The sequence below is a fragment of the Plectrocnemia conspersa genome, unplaced genomic scaffold (genome assembly GCF_051122295.1).
Source record: "Plectrocnemia conspersa isolate PC_06_02 unplaced genomic scaffold, ASM5112229v1 ptg000003l, whole genome shotgun sequence".
NCBI classification, from domain to species: Eukaryota; Metazoa; Arthropoda; class Insecta; order Trichoptera; family Polycentropodidae; genus Plectrocnemia; species Plectrocnemia conspersa.
In genome coordinates this window covers 10,200,564-10,220,933 of record NW_028277167.1, presented here as the reverse complement: position 1 = coordinate 10,220,933, position 20,370 = coordinate 10,200,564, and the positions used below count along the sequence as shown (strand labels likewise).

Below are 20,370 nucleotides of genomic sequence, written 5' to 3'. Positions count from 1 at the left end.
TCCATAAGACTGTATTCAAAATCAATTGTTAATAGCCGATCGAGCTCAACGTGCGCATTATGATAATGCGACTATTGAAAGCTGCAAAAGATCGAGGAGTGGCGGAGCACAAGAGATGGAAGAGAGAGATGCATCTCCTCTTCAAATACAAAACACATATCCGCAGCATCACACAGCCAGCCATAATTATAAACTATCGCTGCGGTCGAGCAGCATAGTAATACAAAAGGAAAGGTTTCACTATACGTGATAGAAATACAAAAGCAGCGTAGGAAGATAGGAACATAGAAGTGGTAGCCTCCCATCAGATCGGCGACGAACAAATACCACATATTATAGTGCTGTACTAATAAAAACGATACACATCGGCAGATTGTGACAGCGAGTCGGCGGCAAATTCGAAGTAGTACTATTAGCTTCCAAACTATGTGGGGTACATAGATGAGTTTTGGATTATGCATATAGGGTGAAAGCGAAGCAACTGTGTATCTGTTACGTGTGGATTATATGAGCAATCTTGTTTACAATTTAGTTAGTATAGCTGTTATATATGTACATAACTAAAGCATAATAGCACAATGATTTGTGTGGGATTTTTAATTTATTGAAATATTCAGATAATATAAATACATAACAAGGATCATACTAGCCGATGTCTAAAAATGATTTAAAGTACGTGTTGAATCATGTAAAATTGAGTTTTAATTTAATTTATTTTTTTTTAAATAGAAAAGATAAATTTTTACTAAATAAATTGATAAGTAATCTTTGTTTTTGCAGCAGTCTATACAATATATTGCTTTACATCAGTGTGTTATAATAAATTTAAATCTACAAGTTATTCTTTCTTTAAATTTAATTTTTTTAATTTTCTCTCATTGAATCAAATGTTTTTAAATCTATTTCAAATATATTAGTAAAGTTAAACGAATAACGATTCAAATAGACCGTAACATGATGAAATAACTCAGGTAAAAATTACACAGCATAAATTAATCATAGAAAATATTACACAATGCGGTAATTTCAAATTATTCATTAATATCTTGAAACATCTCAGTGTGCATATAGAACATCAAAAACAGAACCAAAAATATGCATTTTTTCTATAAAAAAATTGATGAGTGTGAAACCTCTTAACAGCTCAAGTTGCAAAGTATACGCTATATATTAGAAATGATTAAAATATCCATCGCCTTCAGAAAAATAACGCATGCATCCACTTTTTTAAGTTTCAAGCAGTTTCTAAGTTGATTTAGCGACTAACAGTAATTTAAAAAAAACTCGCCACCTTTTTTCATTGCTCGTTCCACCGAAAAAGAGACAAAAGAACAGCATCTCCCCTGAAGGAGGACTATGGATAATAATACGGAGACGTGAGCAACTAATAAATAAATTCCTGTCTTCACTTTCCTTCAGACGCTTGTCTAAGAACATTTTCACTTTCACTCCAGAGTTCAAATCATCCGAACTTTAAGAGCTTGGACTACAATCAAGATGAGGCTGACTCAACTTCAGTCCAGCGAAGATCGCAGAAGCCGCCGCTTCTCTCCACAGAGCCTATAAACGTACCCACGGAAAACATTTTTCAACTTTTGCAAAACCAACCATAACAAAAACTTTGTCTTAACCAAATAAACCATCTGAAAATCAATACAATTTCAAAATTTCTTGCTTTTTAATTACAAGGAATTGTAATATAGCAGTGTAAATTACTAATTGATGGTAAAATATTTTTTAATAAAATATATTTATGGAAAAAATACACATTTTGTGTTTCACTTTTAATATTTTATATGTACACCAAAATAATTAAAATTGTTACTAATTTTACGTAGCATTATTGGTTTATAAGTCAATTATGAAAAAAATATGATTAAAAAAGAATGATGCTTTTATAAATATTCTCAAATATACTTACTATTAGGGTGGTTGTAGGATGCTAATACAAATTTTCTTACCTGAAACAAAGAAAATATAAAAATATTAATTATATGTACATTATTAGATAATATATTTTATTATTTATTTTAATATAAAATATAATAGAGTGAACTAAAATTAAGTTTATTATTTACCTCTTTCCCCATTACTTTGCGTTATGTCCACGTGCGTATGTTGCACCGGATGTTGCTACTGACTTCTCCCCCGCACCGGGGTTACCATCACACCACACACTCCACTGATGTCCACATCACAACACAAAATCTTGAAACCGCGCAGGCCTCCTTTTGGTCCGCTGCACGCGACTCTGCTGCTGGCGGGTCCCCTTCGGTCTGCATTGGCTCTGCAGCTTCCGTTGTCTCGAACAGAGTTGTCAGATCCTGGTGATCCACTGCCAACTCTCTTGGCTGCTCCGGAACTCTGCGCAGGTCCAACACATGTCTGGGCATCCCGTCCACGCTGTCGACGCGTCCTCTGAGCCACTCCGTCGAACAGCTTCACGAAGACCGCGTCTCCCGTTCGGAACGGGCACCCATCCACGGGCTGCATCTTCGCTGTTGTTGCGACTTCTCCCCTTTGGAGAATTAAACGCCTCAAGAACTATTGAAACGCTTTATTATCAGAGTTTACATACTCAGACTCCTTACGCTGACGCACGACCACACGCCGTCAGCGCCGCGCCGATTCATCTGTCACAGAAAAAACCCATGCACGGCCGTAACACTATTTTATTCGGCCATGCAAAAATATATGTAAAACATTGTCTGAACAGCTGTTTTATCTGCTGGATGACGCCACTGGCTGCAGTGGTGAAATTCGGCTCCTAGCAGCGATTTGCTTCACCGTCCGGTGGTTCCGCTCTACAATACCATTGCCTACCGGTCTGTAGGCCGCCCGAAACCTGGAAAACACGGGATCGAAACGCGGTGCCATTCATGAGCGATTCTCGGGGCGAGCCGCGTTTCCGAAACACTTGCTACAATTTTTTCACTACGCGGTCATCACTCTCCGTACCGCAAATCTTCCAGAGTCTTGACATCCGTTCGACGCACACTTCCGGACGAACGGACACCCAGCAGTCGAGGGCGTGGGTGGGGGGTGGACGCGGGATTTTTGCACTCGCGAACAAAATGGCCACCGACGCACCGATGGCATCTAAACTGTAGTACGCGCATGCGCACTCGCACTCGCACTCGCACTTTCGCGTCTCGCGACTATCGAAACCGTTAGGCGCGAATCTTCATCGGCCTCTTCCGACATTGTCACTCGCGCTCTTATCACTATGTCACTTGAAAAGTAGTCCCGCGATGCCCGCTCCGGAAGCCCTATGATGAAGTGGGTCGCCAACAGCGCGTCACTCTCTACACCGGCCTAGGCCGAGAGCTTGAGCAGCTCGCACTGGAACACATTGACGGTTTCGTCGGCTTCCCAACGCCGCTGGACGAACCGACCATACGACACGAACGCCAAGCTCAGGGCGGCCGCTGCTTGCGCTCCGAAAATGTCGAGTGCTCGGCCCCGGAGAAACGTGGCCAACCACTTGGCGACGTCGTCCTCGTGGTGAGGCGTCGGTACCACCTATCGAAATCGCCGTCTCCGGAGAACGGCTCCACGGCATCAGCTAGAAGATGATGCGCCTTCGCAGCGCCCCCCATATCGCTCGGCGCCAAAATAGCTTGTGTTGGGTTGCGCGTGTCCTTCCCCATGGCCCCGCACTATGTCTACGTTCATCCCCGCTGCACCGGACGCGAATTCACAAAACTGTTGGAGCACCACGGTGACGTCGCGATAACGGTTCACGCCGACGCCGAAACTAGTTCCACAAATGCTCACAGGCGTCGCTTCATACGCCGCTGTGACCGCGGGGGTGGGGACGCGACGTCCTCGCACGCGTTGCGCTCGCGCATCGCAAATATGAACGCTCTTCCCGCTTCTTTTCAACACATTCAGCTCGAAAATAATACTTATCGAGCTAATTTGTTAAATGCTGAACACCTGGATCAATGGATGAAGGAATATGCCGACAATTCCATGACAGCTTGGACGATCGTTCGAAAGACGAATACGCAATCGCGTATCCTTTGGAGGTTTTTATTTTTATAATAATCAAATTTAATATATGATATATATATTTACTCTGGATAACATACATATTAACTCTAGGAAATTGTTTTATTGCCATCACAACAACCATCGGAAAATTGTGATAACAAATACGTTCAAAAAAACAAACTGCTTAGCAACGATATTCGTATCAAGTTTACTACAGCTAATACAAAAAAAGTGATAAATACGTCAAGGTGTGTATTTGTGCATGTTTAGGTAGGTATACATTATAATAATATAAATTTATGTACAATACATATATTATATCTTACAGAATGTTTATCCTGCTATTATGAAGCTCGATCTTACTCACAATCATACTATTGATTCTGCTGCAGTGTTATATCATTTAAAACCTAGTTCTGAAACTAGAGTTGTATTTAAATCATATTTCAACGACAATTTAGGTATTACATATTTATTACTTCAAAAAACATGATACAACTATAAATATTTATTATCTTAGACATCACAGAGGCCATTAATCTACATGAAAAGAAATTAGAATTAAAATATGGAATGAATTCAACAGAAATGGCTAATTCATCTATCAACCCCAAATATAGAACTGTTTTGTATTGGTATGCAACATGGAGATCTACACATTTAGGTCCACGTTCTGGAAATACATTGAAGGTACTTATTGTTAAATATTATAAAACTGTTACAATATTAACAAATTAACATTTTTGTTTCAGATAATTAGGCAATATAATTAAAACACAGGAGGATCCATCCGTTGGCAGTTGTTGTGGTAACCCCGTTGATGAAACGGGCACATCAGTTGCCATTTGCTTCTGATGTAGTATTTGTGGATAGCACCGCTTCATGCGATGCACAAAATCATTGTATTACTTTCATTCTTACACCATGCAGTGTGGGGGCTGTGCCTTTGAGTATTGTAATTACCAAAGGCCAGACTCTCGCCGATTATAGGGCTGGTTTTTCTTAGCTGATGTAAATCAAAAACCTACATATCATTTTTAGCTATATTTTAATACAATAAAATTAATGTATTTGTATATACATTTAATATTGAAGTATGTAGTTGTTTTATATAAATTAAATGACTAATTATATTATGTAATTACTTAATATAGATTTCATTTTACATAATATAGTAAAGGTGAGGATTTGGACTAGGTAGGAGATGGAGGTGCCTAGTATTTGTTTTGTATAAATTTAATGACTTATGTAATTACTTTAGAGGATTCGGACTACGAAGGGGGTGGAGGTGCCTATTGTTTATACTATTATTATACATGCAATAATAAATAATTTAATAAACTATTATTCTGTTTTATTTCCCCTGTATATTACTGTAAACTTTTTAATTTGGATAATATAAATACTGAATTTTAGGTTTTATTTATTTTCTCATTGCTTATATTATATATAGAAAAATATGAAATAAAACATTTTTATAGTTATATTTACAATACAGGGATTAATCGATACAGAGAACCGTATATTGATATTTTAAAAAATGACATTTTATTCGTTGCTTTAGTCTATAATTATCTAAAACAGTTGCCAAGATATTTCAACAACAAAATGTACACAAAATCAAACTAATGTCTCAGCTTAACGCATGACTAATTACAACACTTGAAAACCGAACACTGCGCGATATTTTTAACTCTAAATTAATTTCGAAAGCTTTCGTATTATCTCTTAAGATACATTTTAACAGCTGATAGATTTGAAAGGTTCTAAAGGATAACATTCTTCGTTCGACTAGGATAAGTTAACGTGTCAACGTGGAGCGTCCCCGAGGAAACACCAGGGAACTTTGCCAGCTCTTGATGTATGTGATTAATTCAAGTTTGCCACCAGAAATTTAAATAATACCACTATAAAACCCCTATGATGCATCGTTATTATAATTTCATATACGCACCAGAATGTGCTCCCTTGTTTTTCATGTATGTAAATCTCCGCAAAACTTTCTCCGCTCTTGCGATACGATATGAAAAGATAGTTAAATATTGTTTTGAAGCTTTCATAGCTGAAACGGATATCCTTTATTGCTTTAAATGTATAATGTCGATTAAAGGGATGTCATGGTTGACCGTTAATTAATGGATCTAGTGGTCCACGTGACATGGCATGTCTCATCAATGAGATTATGCATAGAGCTTGTGACATTGATCTGTTCATGTTACATGCATTACATATTAATTATGATTTATATTTATAGTTTTATCTCCATTAAGAATGCGTTCTAAAAATAAATTTGTGTAACTGAATGATGAATAATCAATTAAGCAAATTATACATGGTCAAACCGGTGTGATTCAGTTCCAGCAATGAGTCACTTATTTTTTGTTATTTAGTACACGTTTTTTATTTGTAAAAGTCATAAATATTGTTTTCAAACCTGTTTTACTTTGTATATTTTATACAATTTTAAAAATTTACTGTTATTTATAGAATATATCCAATACTTACTAAATACTACATTTAGATTTTAACCACGAATAGTTCATTAGCAATGTATTTAAAATCGATTAATGACACATTTTGGTTCAAGTGAAATTGAGGATTAGTTTTTATATATAATAAACAATTATTTTTTATATATATGAAATACATAAAATAAAAATGAATTTGTCAAGTTATATCTGTTATAGAACCCTAGTTCTATCATATAAAATAACCCACGCACACGCATCGTACATATAAAAGCACAAAAAGCTCTACATGCCCACACCGGTTCAATACATCACGGCCAGATAACCAATCATTGACATCGTTAATAGAGTGATTAAATTACACTCTATCATGGCAACGCGTTTTCAAGCACTAAACGATGTAATCTCGCAGCAGTTTAACGCTTTCGCTTCGGCCGGGCCAGGACAGGGCAGAAACGGGTCCTGCGACCGCCCCGGGCGCCCACCGGCGTCGGTAATTAAAAAAGTGCACACTCGCGCGGGGCATTTATGCAAATATCATGGTTTATGAACGTTGAGCGTGAAATCCATAATTAAAATGGACCGAACAATGGTGGCTACGGGGTGCTGCGTTCCTCTTTGTGAAGAGCCTTCGGTGGGTTTCGCGAAGAGTCATCTCGCGGCACACAGAGTGCGTGTACGCTTCGACATGGCTAATGGTTGATTTAACATTGCTAAACATGCACGTCTGTACTCTTTTGTGTCTATATGAAGCTTTCAAAGTAATTATTTTTAATTGTAGAACATTGGCTACAATATTCATAAATGTGTAATCGACGAAAATATTTTGATTATATTTAGATAAGTGAGCGCAAAACAGGCGCCGAACAATTACATAAGAATCGTTGTCTTTATAAAACTGTTTTACTTAGAACGCACTTTGTTCCCTCGTGTTGCGTTCTATTGCGACTAAATTTCCAATGACGCAACAACTCCCACACGCTGTCGCCCGCGCACCACTCTTTCGCGCAATTTCCGCTCAGAAGCGATTTAAAAAGTGAAAAACTTACACTGTATATAGGGGAACGTAAAAATATAGAAACTACTTTTATAAACAAAAACTTTATTTTAATGAATAAATATGTGTCATGCTTTTATATTTAAAAAATATAAATATATTCGAATTATCGCCCGCATTTTTAGTCATATATTTTAATAAAAACACTAATATTTTGGATGCTTATTTAGTAGCATTGCGACATAAAATTTACGGTAATAAAATCATTCATTTTGTTGAGTAACTGTTTTTGAATTGTCATGGCGAAGGTAATGCGAACTTGAAATTTAAGACTTTCAAAATTTAGATCAGATCGTTTTCATTAAATATAATATATACATAAATTAAATGCCTTTTACGGTGCTCCATTGCAAACATTTATTAACATCAAATCTTCAGTAGCATTAAAGGTTAGTTTGTATTGTAGTAATCTACTTGAATTCAACCTGACTGACAGAATTCAATTCTAACCTGAACGAATTGCCCAACCCAGAGGTCGGCAAAGTGCGGCTCCGGAGCCGCATGCGGCTCTTTGGCCCCTTAAATGCGGCTCTGGCACAAATATCCACGGGCATTCGCACCAGATTTAAAAAAACAAGGAAATATGGAGCTCTAAATTCGAACGTCTTTGTGTTGATTTGGAAAATTATAATAAAGGTTTGCTAAATTGATAAATAGATTTGGCTCTCAATTTTTTTTAATCGTTGTAATGTGCATATTTGGTTCTTTGGCTAATAAGTTTGCCGACCACTGGCCCAACCCATCAAAATAGTATATAGGTGTACCTACATAAATATTTATATGTGCATATGTAAATACTTATACACCTACACCCACATGCAAGTATAAAAATCATTTATAATAATTAAAAGCCTCACTGCAATTTGCATTAATAGAACGTAGAAAGCTTGATAGTGAAGCGAGCTTTCAGTAGATACAGTATTTATGTTCACAATAAGAGCTTTATGAAAAAAACATGAATCTCATGTGACAAAGTACAATACAAAAATATCAATTAATTAATCAGCTAAATATCTAAATATATTGTGTTAAACATGAATTATGTAAATTAAAGTAATGGATTTTAGAATTATTATCAGAACCTTCGTTCTAATAATGTATTCATTATAATATTATAACATTGTCGGGTAATTCAGGATATTCGCTATCAGCTTTTGTAGGATTATAATTGGCCCATAAATCCATCAAATCAAACACCTTTGTCCGTATCGCATCGCCAATAAATTTATACGAAACTGTTGTAAAATTAATTATGAACAACCTTAAATGAATACAAAGTCCGTCCTATTATTCATCGAAATTTATTAACAATCCCGATACCAAAAGCGATTATAAATTCACACCAAAACGCACGTATCGTGAATAATTAATTTAAACGTTTACCTGAACCCTCCACTGGTATTGTAAAGGATTATAAAAACACCATCAAAGATGCCATAAAAGAGTCTCAGATTGAAACACGAAAAAAATGTCCCGTGTGACAAATCGCAATCAAATCTATTGAACGCTTAAGCCGTAGCAAATAAAATTTTCTTGGGAAGTACGGTATGGCAATAAAAAAGCAAACATCTCATGAATTATATAGTACATACAATGTTTGTATAGGGAGCAGAAGGGAATGTGCATATAGGGGGGGTGCAGATGTATTACAATAAAGCCTGGGGGTGGGTCTCCAGGTTTGTATTTATGAAAAAGGGTTTAAAAAGCTGCTTTCGCAATAAATGATAAATCAACGGGCCGCTATGACAAATGGCTAGGACCTAAGTGGCGATAAAAACTGTGAGGATGTTTATAAAACTCAACGCTAAGGACCTCGTGCTCTATTTATGATCGTAAATCTTCTGCAAGGCCTCGTGTGCGACTTATTGTCAAAGTGGTAAAATGTGAGAATGCGAGCTTTTTTATTCTATTATACATAGCACATATGCGATATTTTTGTGTCGTTTTTGACACGCGGCGCATGTTGACAAATGTCATCAAATCGTCTATTTTCACGTGGGTGCGCACTCATGTGTGTTATGGCGGAAAATCGTTTATGAATGGGTTTTGATGAGGCATTTAAAGATGATTTGTAAAAAATGCAGATGCATGTGTTACTTGGTGGAAAAAGAAAAAAACATATCTAGTAAAGAATGTGTTGTATCCTGTCATACACTATTAAACATGCTCTTTGATTCTAAAGACAACGAAAAAAAATATAAGAACTACATATATTTTGAGATGTTGTTTAAATTAAAAAAATCTAAATTAAATTATTCATCTAAGTAATGTTTTACTTTTTAAATTGTGTTTTATCACAATTAAAACCTCAAAATACGTATGTTTAAAATGGGTTAAAAGCACGCAGTTAAGATACAATTGTTTCTATATTAAATCCGAGTCAATCTGCTAGGTGTCGTAGCGGAGAGCCAGCATGAAATACAGACATGATGCAAACCATGATATTAGACAAGACTGCATTTTTCATCATCAGTTATAAAATATATTAAAAATATATCTTAAAACCCTTGTGATTTTAAATAAGTTCAAAGCTTATTTAAAATTCATTATTTTACTTCTTACAAAAGTGATTTATGGGATTAAAAGTGCGTAGCTTGCCTTTTCACTCAATATATAAATTTTATGGCAACCAAGATAACGAGTTGATAATTTAAAATCTCCCATTGCACGGACCTGTATCGCCTTATTCGCACATTACAATAAAATTCGACCGTTCCATTGTTCAAAGTCAAATCGACCGTATCATCTCGAATTTGTTCATTGTTATCATCGCACCAAGTTTTAGCATACAATATGAAACAACGACATTAATTATTGACAATTTTGCATGGGAGTCCATAAACAATATCGCGTTCGACATTAGCGCGTCGCAATTAATTGCACAGACGGCGTCGTTAATTAAATACGCGTCCCGTTTTAAATTATGCACGCGGATAATATTCCTCTGCGGGCGCTTTGCGACTTGAATAAATCACCAAGATGAACCTTCAAACGCTCGCAAAGGGTTAATTTTTAATGTGTGAGAGCGTTCATCTCGCATGCACGTACCAACTATGCCCATATCATGAAATTACATTTAGCTACATGTGTACATGATGTTTGCGTAGATATATGCATGCATAAATATGCACACTGCCTAATTTGAATTGCATGAGCTCAATTATTTTTGACTGAGTGTAAACAGTTAGTGAAAATGCAGTTAGGTGTTTCTGGTTGCTGCTTAACGCTTGACTGCCTTGTTTTAAATTATTTTTGATGAAGACCAGAGTTTTAATTGAGCGTTTCGCTATCAAGATGATTAAAGTGGTCATAAAATTAATTTGAAGCATACATAGTAATTATTTGTCTTATGGGACATTGGATAATAGATGTAGTTCTAATTTTAGCATTTATACAAGTAATGTACATAGAAAAAATAAAATTAATTCCAATAAATAATTATAAAATCTCATTTGTTACAATTACAACTTTAGTAAGTGACGAAACCCTGAAAACAAAGCAATTAACATTTGCAAATAAAAGACGACATCACAAAAATCATCTTATAAGATATATTAAAACTGTGGGGATCCGATTTATTTGACCAAGTTAGAAGGCACTCTGAAAACATAACGTGGCGGTGGCGAGACATTCTTTGCCTGCCCATAAAGGCACGACGACCGGCAGCGCCTCATCCGCCAATCTCATTCATAATTTTATTTTTTTATTACAAATCTAACCATCATGATGTGACAAGATTTTTCAATGCGTCATGAAGGCCATTATACAAACAAAAACATAACTATTCTAAAAAATTCAATAAACAACTACTACAGCGGCCAAATCTGAATCTCATCTGGTCACCATTCGTCCGCCAAAAAACTTTTTAACGAGTATTTCTCTTTTTCCAGTGATTTCCACATCCCAAGAAATGAGAAACTATGAATCAGTTTCTCGAGAATTCTCAAATGTTTATATATATGTATATTATTACAGTATATATGTACGTATATTTAAATATGGAAAATCTTTTTACTGATTTTGTTGAGAACAATTTGGATCAGTGTTTATGGAAGAAAAATGTTTAATAATTAATAATTAAAATATAAACGAGCGTGAAGAATATTAAAATCCGTATTGTAGCATTATTTTATTATTTTAAATTGATACATGATATATTAAAAATGTTTTTACTGAAAGATTTAATTAATTTATGGACACATTCATATGATACATTTACAGCATTTACATCAAAATATTGCCTATTGCTCCATTTATCCGGCGATTTTATCTCAATTATATAATCATAAGACATCGATCTTTGCATTCCTATTTTTTAATGACCGAAAAAGGTCGAAAAGAAATTTTTGCTTATCATAATTTTTATAGTCGGTCATTAAATTTACATTATCAAACGATGTTTTCAGTGTTAATCGCAAATCTCTGTCCCTTTTTATACTACCTGCTTTAAATGCAGCTATGAATTTAGTATAAGATTTTTTTTTAAATTAACGCGGTTGTAAATTAATTTAAAAAAATACATTTTATCAGAATTTTAGAGTAATCATCATATTGCATTTTTATCGGGAAAAAACATTACTTTCAATTTTTAGCGGGCGATAATAAATTCCAAAAATTTACAAAAAAATAAGACATGTTGAAGTAACTAAAATGTAATTTACCAAATGTAGACTGTAAACGTGTGGTTTTAGGTTAAAAATCTAATTTTAAATCCTTTTATATTTTATTTTTATTTTTTCCATTTATCTACATTTTTTTAGAATTACTTAAAATAATACCAATAAAAGAGCCATTGAATAAAAATTGCGACGCCCCAAAATATTTATACTAGTTAAGAAACCCCAAAAAGTTTTTATTTGTAATTTGTGCAAAACGTAGCGTTTCATGTCTTATTTATTTTTAAATAATTAATTTAATAACAATGTGTATTAAACGGGTGTTGACTAAATGTGGTTAAAGAGGAGTACTATAAATAAGCGTTATTTTCAGACTAGTAGCTCTGAGGTTGCGAGTTCGAGCCCCGACAGCGGCACTCAAATTTTTATTTATAAAAATAAAGTATTAGCTACCGATTTTTTTAGTCTGCAAATAAATGACATCTTTATAGTAATTTATAAATATTTATATATGTATTATACTTTATAATTAATAGATGTTACTATAATTCTAAAACGGTTTTTATTATTGGTGTATTTTTTAATTTTTTTTAATTTGAGTCTGCTGCCGTGGTTTGAGCCCGTGGCCTCTGAGCTACCAGTCTAGACCATACAGATACAGACTACCGACCTTAACCATTGTTCTAAACTTTATATTTTAATTCTATAAAATTATAATAAATAAATATTATCTAATAATAAGATATTGTAAATATTGTATTTATAATCAAACATTGAGATAATTTGTAGTGAATTTATATATTGAATATTAAAAGAAATCACATCTACGTGGATAAATACCTTTTTATAATTCTACAAAGACAAATAAATATACCATAAAGGAAAGGAGCAATCCAAAGAATGAGAAACAAAAGTCGTTAAAATTGGGTAAAAGTTTGAAACTTTTAACTTAATAAGCGCTAGAAAACTTTTTTATATAAATACACTATAAAGCTAGGGCTTAATTAACAATAGAACATTATTAAAATTTGAGAGAATATACAAAAGCATTTAATTTTGGTACCAGTTTGCAATTTTTATAACAATTCAAAAAAATTATGGTTAAAACTTTTATGAACGAATTGAATACTCATAATTTTTTAAAATTGATAAAAGTAAAATCTGAATTTCGAGGTACATAATTTATAATATAGATAATAATATATAACTATATCGTTAATTTTAAAGTTTTAAAAAAAATAAGAATAATATTTTACGGTACGTTATTTCAATTCGAACAAATGTTTTTAAGGCTCTTAATGATAATTTTTTCGTTTAATGATATTCAACAACATAATGCAGAAAAAATAATTTTAAAATATTGTAGAATGATTTATTTATTTAAATTAAATTAATACCATTATGACCTGACAGGTTACCCTAATGCGTCAAGATGGTAAAAAAATATTATGTAGTAAGAAAAATGAAATAACACAAACTAAACCAGCTCATTGTAGCTGACATTAAACAGATACAGATCAATTATTAATGGAGTGAAAAGTAAAGATAGACAGTTTACCCTTAATTTATTGGAATGCTTTTATTATTATCGAAGATTAATTCATGAAAATTAAATGTAAGCTTACATTTTAAATAGTATTATAAAATTTAGGAAAATGCTGGATTCTTCTCAAAACAATATATAAAAAGTATTTATTCAAAACGAAAGGTGAGATATATATATTTATATATATATATTGCCTATAACGTCAATGCTACGTCTTTGGTGCTAGCAGCTCTCATTCGATAAGCGTCAAAAGTCAAAGAGCATTTCTTGTGGTCCCATTTCAAAGGTCCTACTTTCCACTCGTCCTCGAATGAGTTTCTTCGCTCGGAGTCTGTTTCTGAATATGGTTAGTGTGCAAATATCTGATTTAGAAGCCACGATCACGACTTGATTCTATGTGTTGCTCTATGCAGGGTTCAATTGTCAGACCGCAAATTTTAATTCAAGACCACCACCGCTGGGTAAAAATCATTAGATTTTTAAAATCCTATTTTTATGAGTGGACCTCGTGCCGTTTTTACGACTCGTGCAGATGTCGCGCAAACAGTAAAACTGCGATTTTCCCCTCGATCGTTAAGCGTTTGCAATAAATAGCAAAACCATGTATCGCTTGAGAGATGAACACGACGCTATTTTGACCGTGCGAACATCGACGAATATAGCATAAAAATGTATCGATTATTGGTTAAATTTTGTCCATCAAACCATAAATAATATGTATATATAATAAGTCAATTTAATCTGTTTAAATTAATTTACAAGGTAACGTAATCTTTAAGTAGTCGACATAGATTAAAGATTTAAAAGATACTCAACCATTAGAACACATAATATTTTTATGATATTGGAAAAATCAGAATAAAAAACGAGTCCGATACTTTCTTATATTTTACATTAAAATATATTTTTATGTAAGAGGACTTCGATAATTTAATTCGAAAAAAATCGCCTTCTGCCTCGAATGTTATTACATATTTTTTTTCACAAAGCACAATCTCGTATAATGTAAATTTTCATAGAAATTTCTAATAAAATTTGACTTTAACGCCAGAAGTATAAAAGCTTGTTCGCCGTCGAATATCGCGCGTTTAGTTTACGGCCTTTTCACAACTCATGTTAAGTTATTGCTCTTTTGGCTATATTAAAGCTTTTTGGTGTATAATATAGAAGATGATAGTCTCACGACTAATTTCACCATATTTTGCAAATGTCGTCGCTGAAATGTCGCGAGTGTAAAAGAACCATAACACTGAAAATACGCGAGAGATCATCGCGGTCGTTATCTAGTTTAGTAATCGTTAGAATGTCGTTTCTGCAAATAAGTATATTGAAGATTAAAATAAAGCTGATACTGAAAGATAATATTTGATATTTAAACTAAATACATGCACATGTATTTATATATGAATATGCCAAACACGGCTGAAAGATTAGATTAGAGTGTATTGACGGAAAAATACTTAAGTGCTTACAGCAAAATTACATATGAACACAGCTATATGAAATCGATCAAAATTTATGTTTATTGATACATATAGGGTGTCACGAAAGGCTGGTGTGTAATAAATATCAAAAGGTGAATAATTGCCGTTTAATGAAGGGGTTGCCATGTCGAAATAATAAAAAAACATATTCTCGGTCTTTAATTGCCGACCGAGGCACGGAAGTACGGAAAGGTGAACATCCGGTTTCGAATGACGAATGCTGGTAATGTATCAAAACGTTTGATGTTTAATCGTGATCACCGGGGAGCTAAATGTTGTTAACGTGTATACCATTTTACTGTAAATAATTAAGCAATAAATAAAGACAAGCGAGTGGATTGTTTTATTTTTTATTGGCCTCAGTTTATAGCACTTTAAATTAAAAATAAAATATATTATATAATATTACTGAATATTCGTGCTCTAACCTTACGGTCATGCGTATATTATACAATAAAAGGAAAAGTTCTTTAGTTATTTAATAGCAATTTGTGATGTCATCATAGCATTATCTGCGTTTAGTACCAAAGTTGAAGTTGAGAAGAGGGAAGCGGCTGCTTCATTGATGCTTTGGTGTAAGTTCGGATAAACTCTCGTGTGTTTCAAATCAGTGGTGAAAATTCACAGTTGGAAGTTAATTTTAAACAAAAGTAAATTATATACGTAATGTATGCGCTTATATTTACTAGTCTATATGTAAAAAGTTATTTTCTTCTGCTCACTTTCGATTCGTGAATTAATTTTTTAAAAAATAACTAATTTTTCGTAACCGCATTTCATCGGCTGTTGATATTTGTCAATACATGTTATAATAAGCACTGAACGGCCGTTGTTTATGATTCATCTGGGGATGCTAATCACTCGGAATCTCCGATCGCCACGTCCGTCAGCGAAGATCGAACGTCTTATGCACTTTTGCGGGAAAAGCCGTGTCATATCCGTAATAAATATAAATATCGAAGCAGATGTAAATATGTATGTATGTATATAAATAAACAGGCGATAAAAAATCTATAAAAAAATGTCAAGTACAATGATAAAAAATATCATTCAAACTGGAACATATAACTCTGCTTTATATGTATTACAAATAAAATTCACAATATTTTTTTATACGAAAATTATATATTTGTGTGTAATTTCACATATATTAAGATATTTTATTTTAGTGGCATTAAGGGGTACAATTATTGTACAGATCTTCTAGTTATACATAGATATAAATTTAAAAACATAAAGGTTCATATGAGTTCAAGCCCACGACCTGTTGATTGTTAAATAATAATCATGTTCTAATGTGGTGCTATTAAAAGTTGCCCATAATATAGTATATTAACACTCGAAAGCTAAGTACTCCACCATAAAAATAATATTTAAATTACTAAAACCGATTTAAAATAGTAAATAATGAGAGCAGATTGTGCGAAATACGACCTAGAGATTCAACACTTATCGTTCCGTGGAAACACGAGATTGCTGCTTCAGATCAGCGCTTCCCAACCGGTTTTCATACGTTGACCACAAACATTTACACAGTACGTACTGTGTAACCTTAAGTTATTTACGATCGTCTAGTTTTCATCGGAATTCAACGCTTATTACAATGTAAAATCAATACAAATGTTGACAACCGCTGCCGTACGCCCGAGTGTTCTGGTCTAGTGGACCAATAATGATTGCCTAAGAGATGATGATTTTTTAGATGCTGTTATTATCCCGGCCCCGTTCAGGTGCAACAAAAAACTGAGCGGCGTTTATTAACCATTATGCATGGTACAACCCTACAATCATGCCGACTTTTACAAAAAGCTGTAATTGTGAAAGAAAAAGTGACATTTGCGCCGCGACGGTGACCCTCAAGATCAACATTAATTTTAATGGCTTTCATCACTAATTAAGACGGCTCTCGCGGTCGTAATTGGATTACTATGGTTGTTTTGATATAAATGTATACGATACGGGAAACACGCTTTTGAGACATAACAATCGTATTTCTCCATATACAGCTTGACGTGTTCGTATATATTATAGTTTCTGGATAAACTAAACTTGCACCTGCAAGATGAGACATACACCCAAGATGGCATTTCTTGTCGAGTTAGAGCGTGAAATTGAATTGACTTAATGTTAAATCGGAGATATAGATATATTCAACAAATAAAACTGCACGTACACGTCCTTTGACATAATAGTGTAAACTGACATTTTGTGAGCATACTAATAAAGCCATTGCACTTCAACTACTTTTGAAATTATTAGTGCTGAATAATGTATTGAATAATTTATTCTCGCTTGTAATATATACACTTGATTTAAATGTCTTATAGATTAGGGTAAAAGCACGCACTTATTTATAATATCATATATGTATTTAAATTACAAAATTATTATCTTTAATCTACGAATAGAAAAGTTACAAAAAAATATTTTTACCCCATTTTAATATTAAGTAGACTAAACGTTAGTTTTTTACTAACAACTCCTATGGTAAACATGACTTTTTTTAAAACGGTTTTTAAAATAATTTAGGGTTACTTTGATATTTTTAATTTGAAACAACAGCTAATTTTTTTAAAATATTTTATTAAAGTATTTTATATTGTTATTTTATTTCTGACATACCTAGCCCGTGCAGCGGGTGCTTGAGTCTGCAATTATTTATATTAGGAATAAAGTTATGTTTCAATGGCATGTTAAGTTAATTACATAATAAAATTAGTGTTATGTGTTTTTAATTATAGTCCAGAATGTCTCAATCTATCAAAAAGTAATTTGATATAGTGATAAAGATGGCTATTATATAAATCTTTTATGCCTGCACTACCTTCTCTGGAAGTTGTACGAACCGAAGTTACAACTGAAATCGGCCGAGACCTACGACTTCGAGTAAGCGACCACACTGTCGCAAATTTCATATGCCGTCCGGCCGGCATATTTGCGCGCGATCGAAAAATGTGCCAAATAATCGAATTTTTTAAATTGTCATATTATTAAAATTACGCTACTAATAATTATAAAAGTTTGTGTGGGCACTCACCAATACAATATCAGTGAAAACTTTTCGGTCGTAAATATTCAATTTACGCAAAATCTTTATTGGCTTTTGCAAAATGCCATAGGTATAAAAATATCCTAGACTATCCTAGAATTTGTCGCCATCGATTCTAAATAAGAATTCGTTATAGTGTGGCATTTATATAAACCGATCTCAGGAAAATACATAAGGATATTCGAAAAGACTTTTTTTAACATAATAACGATATCTGTTAGAAGAATATACTATCAAAAATATAATTAATCCCTTTTGGTGCCCTAAAATATTCAAAGATGTCAGTAAGAGTCTGTTGAAGTACCCGATAAGCATGTGGTATTATAACCACGTGACCACGATGCAGCGCTCGACGTGCGTGCTAACCATAGGACGCCAACGCGCATACTGAAATTGAAGCGAGTTACTCGTTCTATTTCAGTTTTCGAAACACTATATCATTATCTCTTTCACTCTTGCCACTTAATACGCGAGAGAGCGAAAGGGGAAGTATCTCACTGCTCGCGCTCGAAAGAGCAGCTCCGACTTTGGTCCCTTTGACTCGGAAATAATGCCGACAATGTTCGGAAGCGCTCGAAGCTGGCCAAGTCGACTGAATTACCCCCACATTACCTCCCGTTCTCGGTAGCCTTGGACAACTTTCGAGAGATTTTAGAGCGGACAGAACCGAACTCGACCGAAGTAACCCACTATATTCTCCGTCCTTGACCAACCTTGGCCAACTTCCAGAGAGTGTAGTGCAGGCATTAGACGAATCTTTAGAACAATTAGGAATATTTAAAGATGTTTTTGTTGTAACTGATTTTACTTTACTTATTATCAACACTCATATATAATGGATTTCAATCTGGATTTTAAAGAAAGAAAGTTATTTCTAAGATTCTAAGCGACAGTGGAGATAATAATTACATGCTTTAACTTCAGTTGATCCCATTTCACAATGGGTAGATGTAACAAACAAGCACAATTATCAACTTAATAAAAAAAATTGCAACTGACACAAATGTGACAGGGCTAAATTTTTTTTTACGAAAGCGAATTTTTTTACGAATTATTGTATGCACTCAATTTTTTAACTAAAAGTAAATAAATATTAATAAAAATAAATATTTTATTTGGCATGATTAAGTAAAAATAATATAATTTTTATTGTAATCATAAATATGGGAACTATTTATGTTTCGAATATGAAAGCTTTTTCGTTATAGGCCTTTCATTTTAGAATACATTTTTTGGTGAAATATTTTATTTCCCGAAATATTTAATAAAATCTTTTGTGTACTTTATTTGAAATATATCTGAAAATTTTACTAATTGCTCAATATGATCGTTACATCATCTAATAACACTCCGTCACGACACCATGCAGATCATTACTAATCTGCACCTTTCATCGAAATAATTATATACTGCATGATCTTACTCTTCAATATATATGTATAAAACAATTTGAGACACATTCAAATTCAATTCGTATATTTTTGCACAATCGAGTCTTTAGTATCGCAAAATTGAATTGATATCCTAACACAGCGTGTAATGAAGGCGTCTAATAAAGGCCATTGTGGTGTCTCTCGCTTGTGTGTTTTTTCTCCCCATCCTGTGCTTTCCACCTATCATCATCATTATCATGCATTGGCCGCGCTCTCGTTTCTTGCAATTTATTCGAAAGCAAACGACCGAATCGTTACAAGAGACCACCCCCACCACCAACACCCCCACCACCGCCACATGTGGCCCCATCGCCGTAGAACGATGACCGTTAGTGTAACCTTACATAACCGCGATGTAACGAAAAACCGCAGGGATTCAACGCCGTTACAGAAATTATTGCTAGAATCAAAACGGCTATATAGCAATTCTTTGACGGGAAAATCGTCTACGCTAGTCGTGCAAAGAAAGGAATGGACGAAACAATAATCTTATGTGATATTTTTAACAAACCTTTAAAATATTTGTCATTAAACCGACTAGTTAATTTAAAATAAAATTAAGAAGAGTATGGACATAAAAATGAATAACCATGTCTTACGCAACCTTAATACGTTAAGTTTTATAACAAATAATAATGTGTGTATGGCACTTGATTTATTTCCTATGGGTCGGTTCAATGCACACATCTCGGCCTAAAAGGATCAAATAACCTTCATAAAC

The 20,370-nt window shown here is 33.8% G+C and overlaps 1 protein-coding gene across 6 annotated transcripts in view; it reads right to left on the bottom strand.

The window, feature by feature from the left end:
- The window catches only part of LOC148236572 (uncharacterized), a 392,594-nt gene that overhangs the window by 340,751 nt on the left and 31,473 nt on the right, over positions 1-20,370 (bottom strand). Inside the window, exons 1-2 of one of the 6 annotated variants that reach the window (XM_088182117.1) lie at positions 3,523-3,759; positions 2,079-3,437 (exon numbers count right to left, since the gene is read on the bottom strand). The exons of the other annotated variants lie outside the window; for them this stretch is intronic. Coding sequence (XP_088038243.1) covers positions 2,079-2,090 — 12 coding nt within the window. The 5' untranslated portion in view covers positions 2,091-3,437; positions 3,523-3,759. Of the gene's footprint in view, positions 1-2,078; positions 3,438-3,522; positions 3,760-20,370 lie in introns of those variants that run through there. 6 annotated transcript variants of the gene reach the window in all.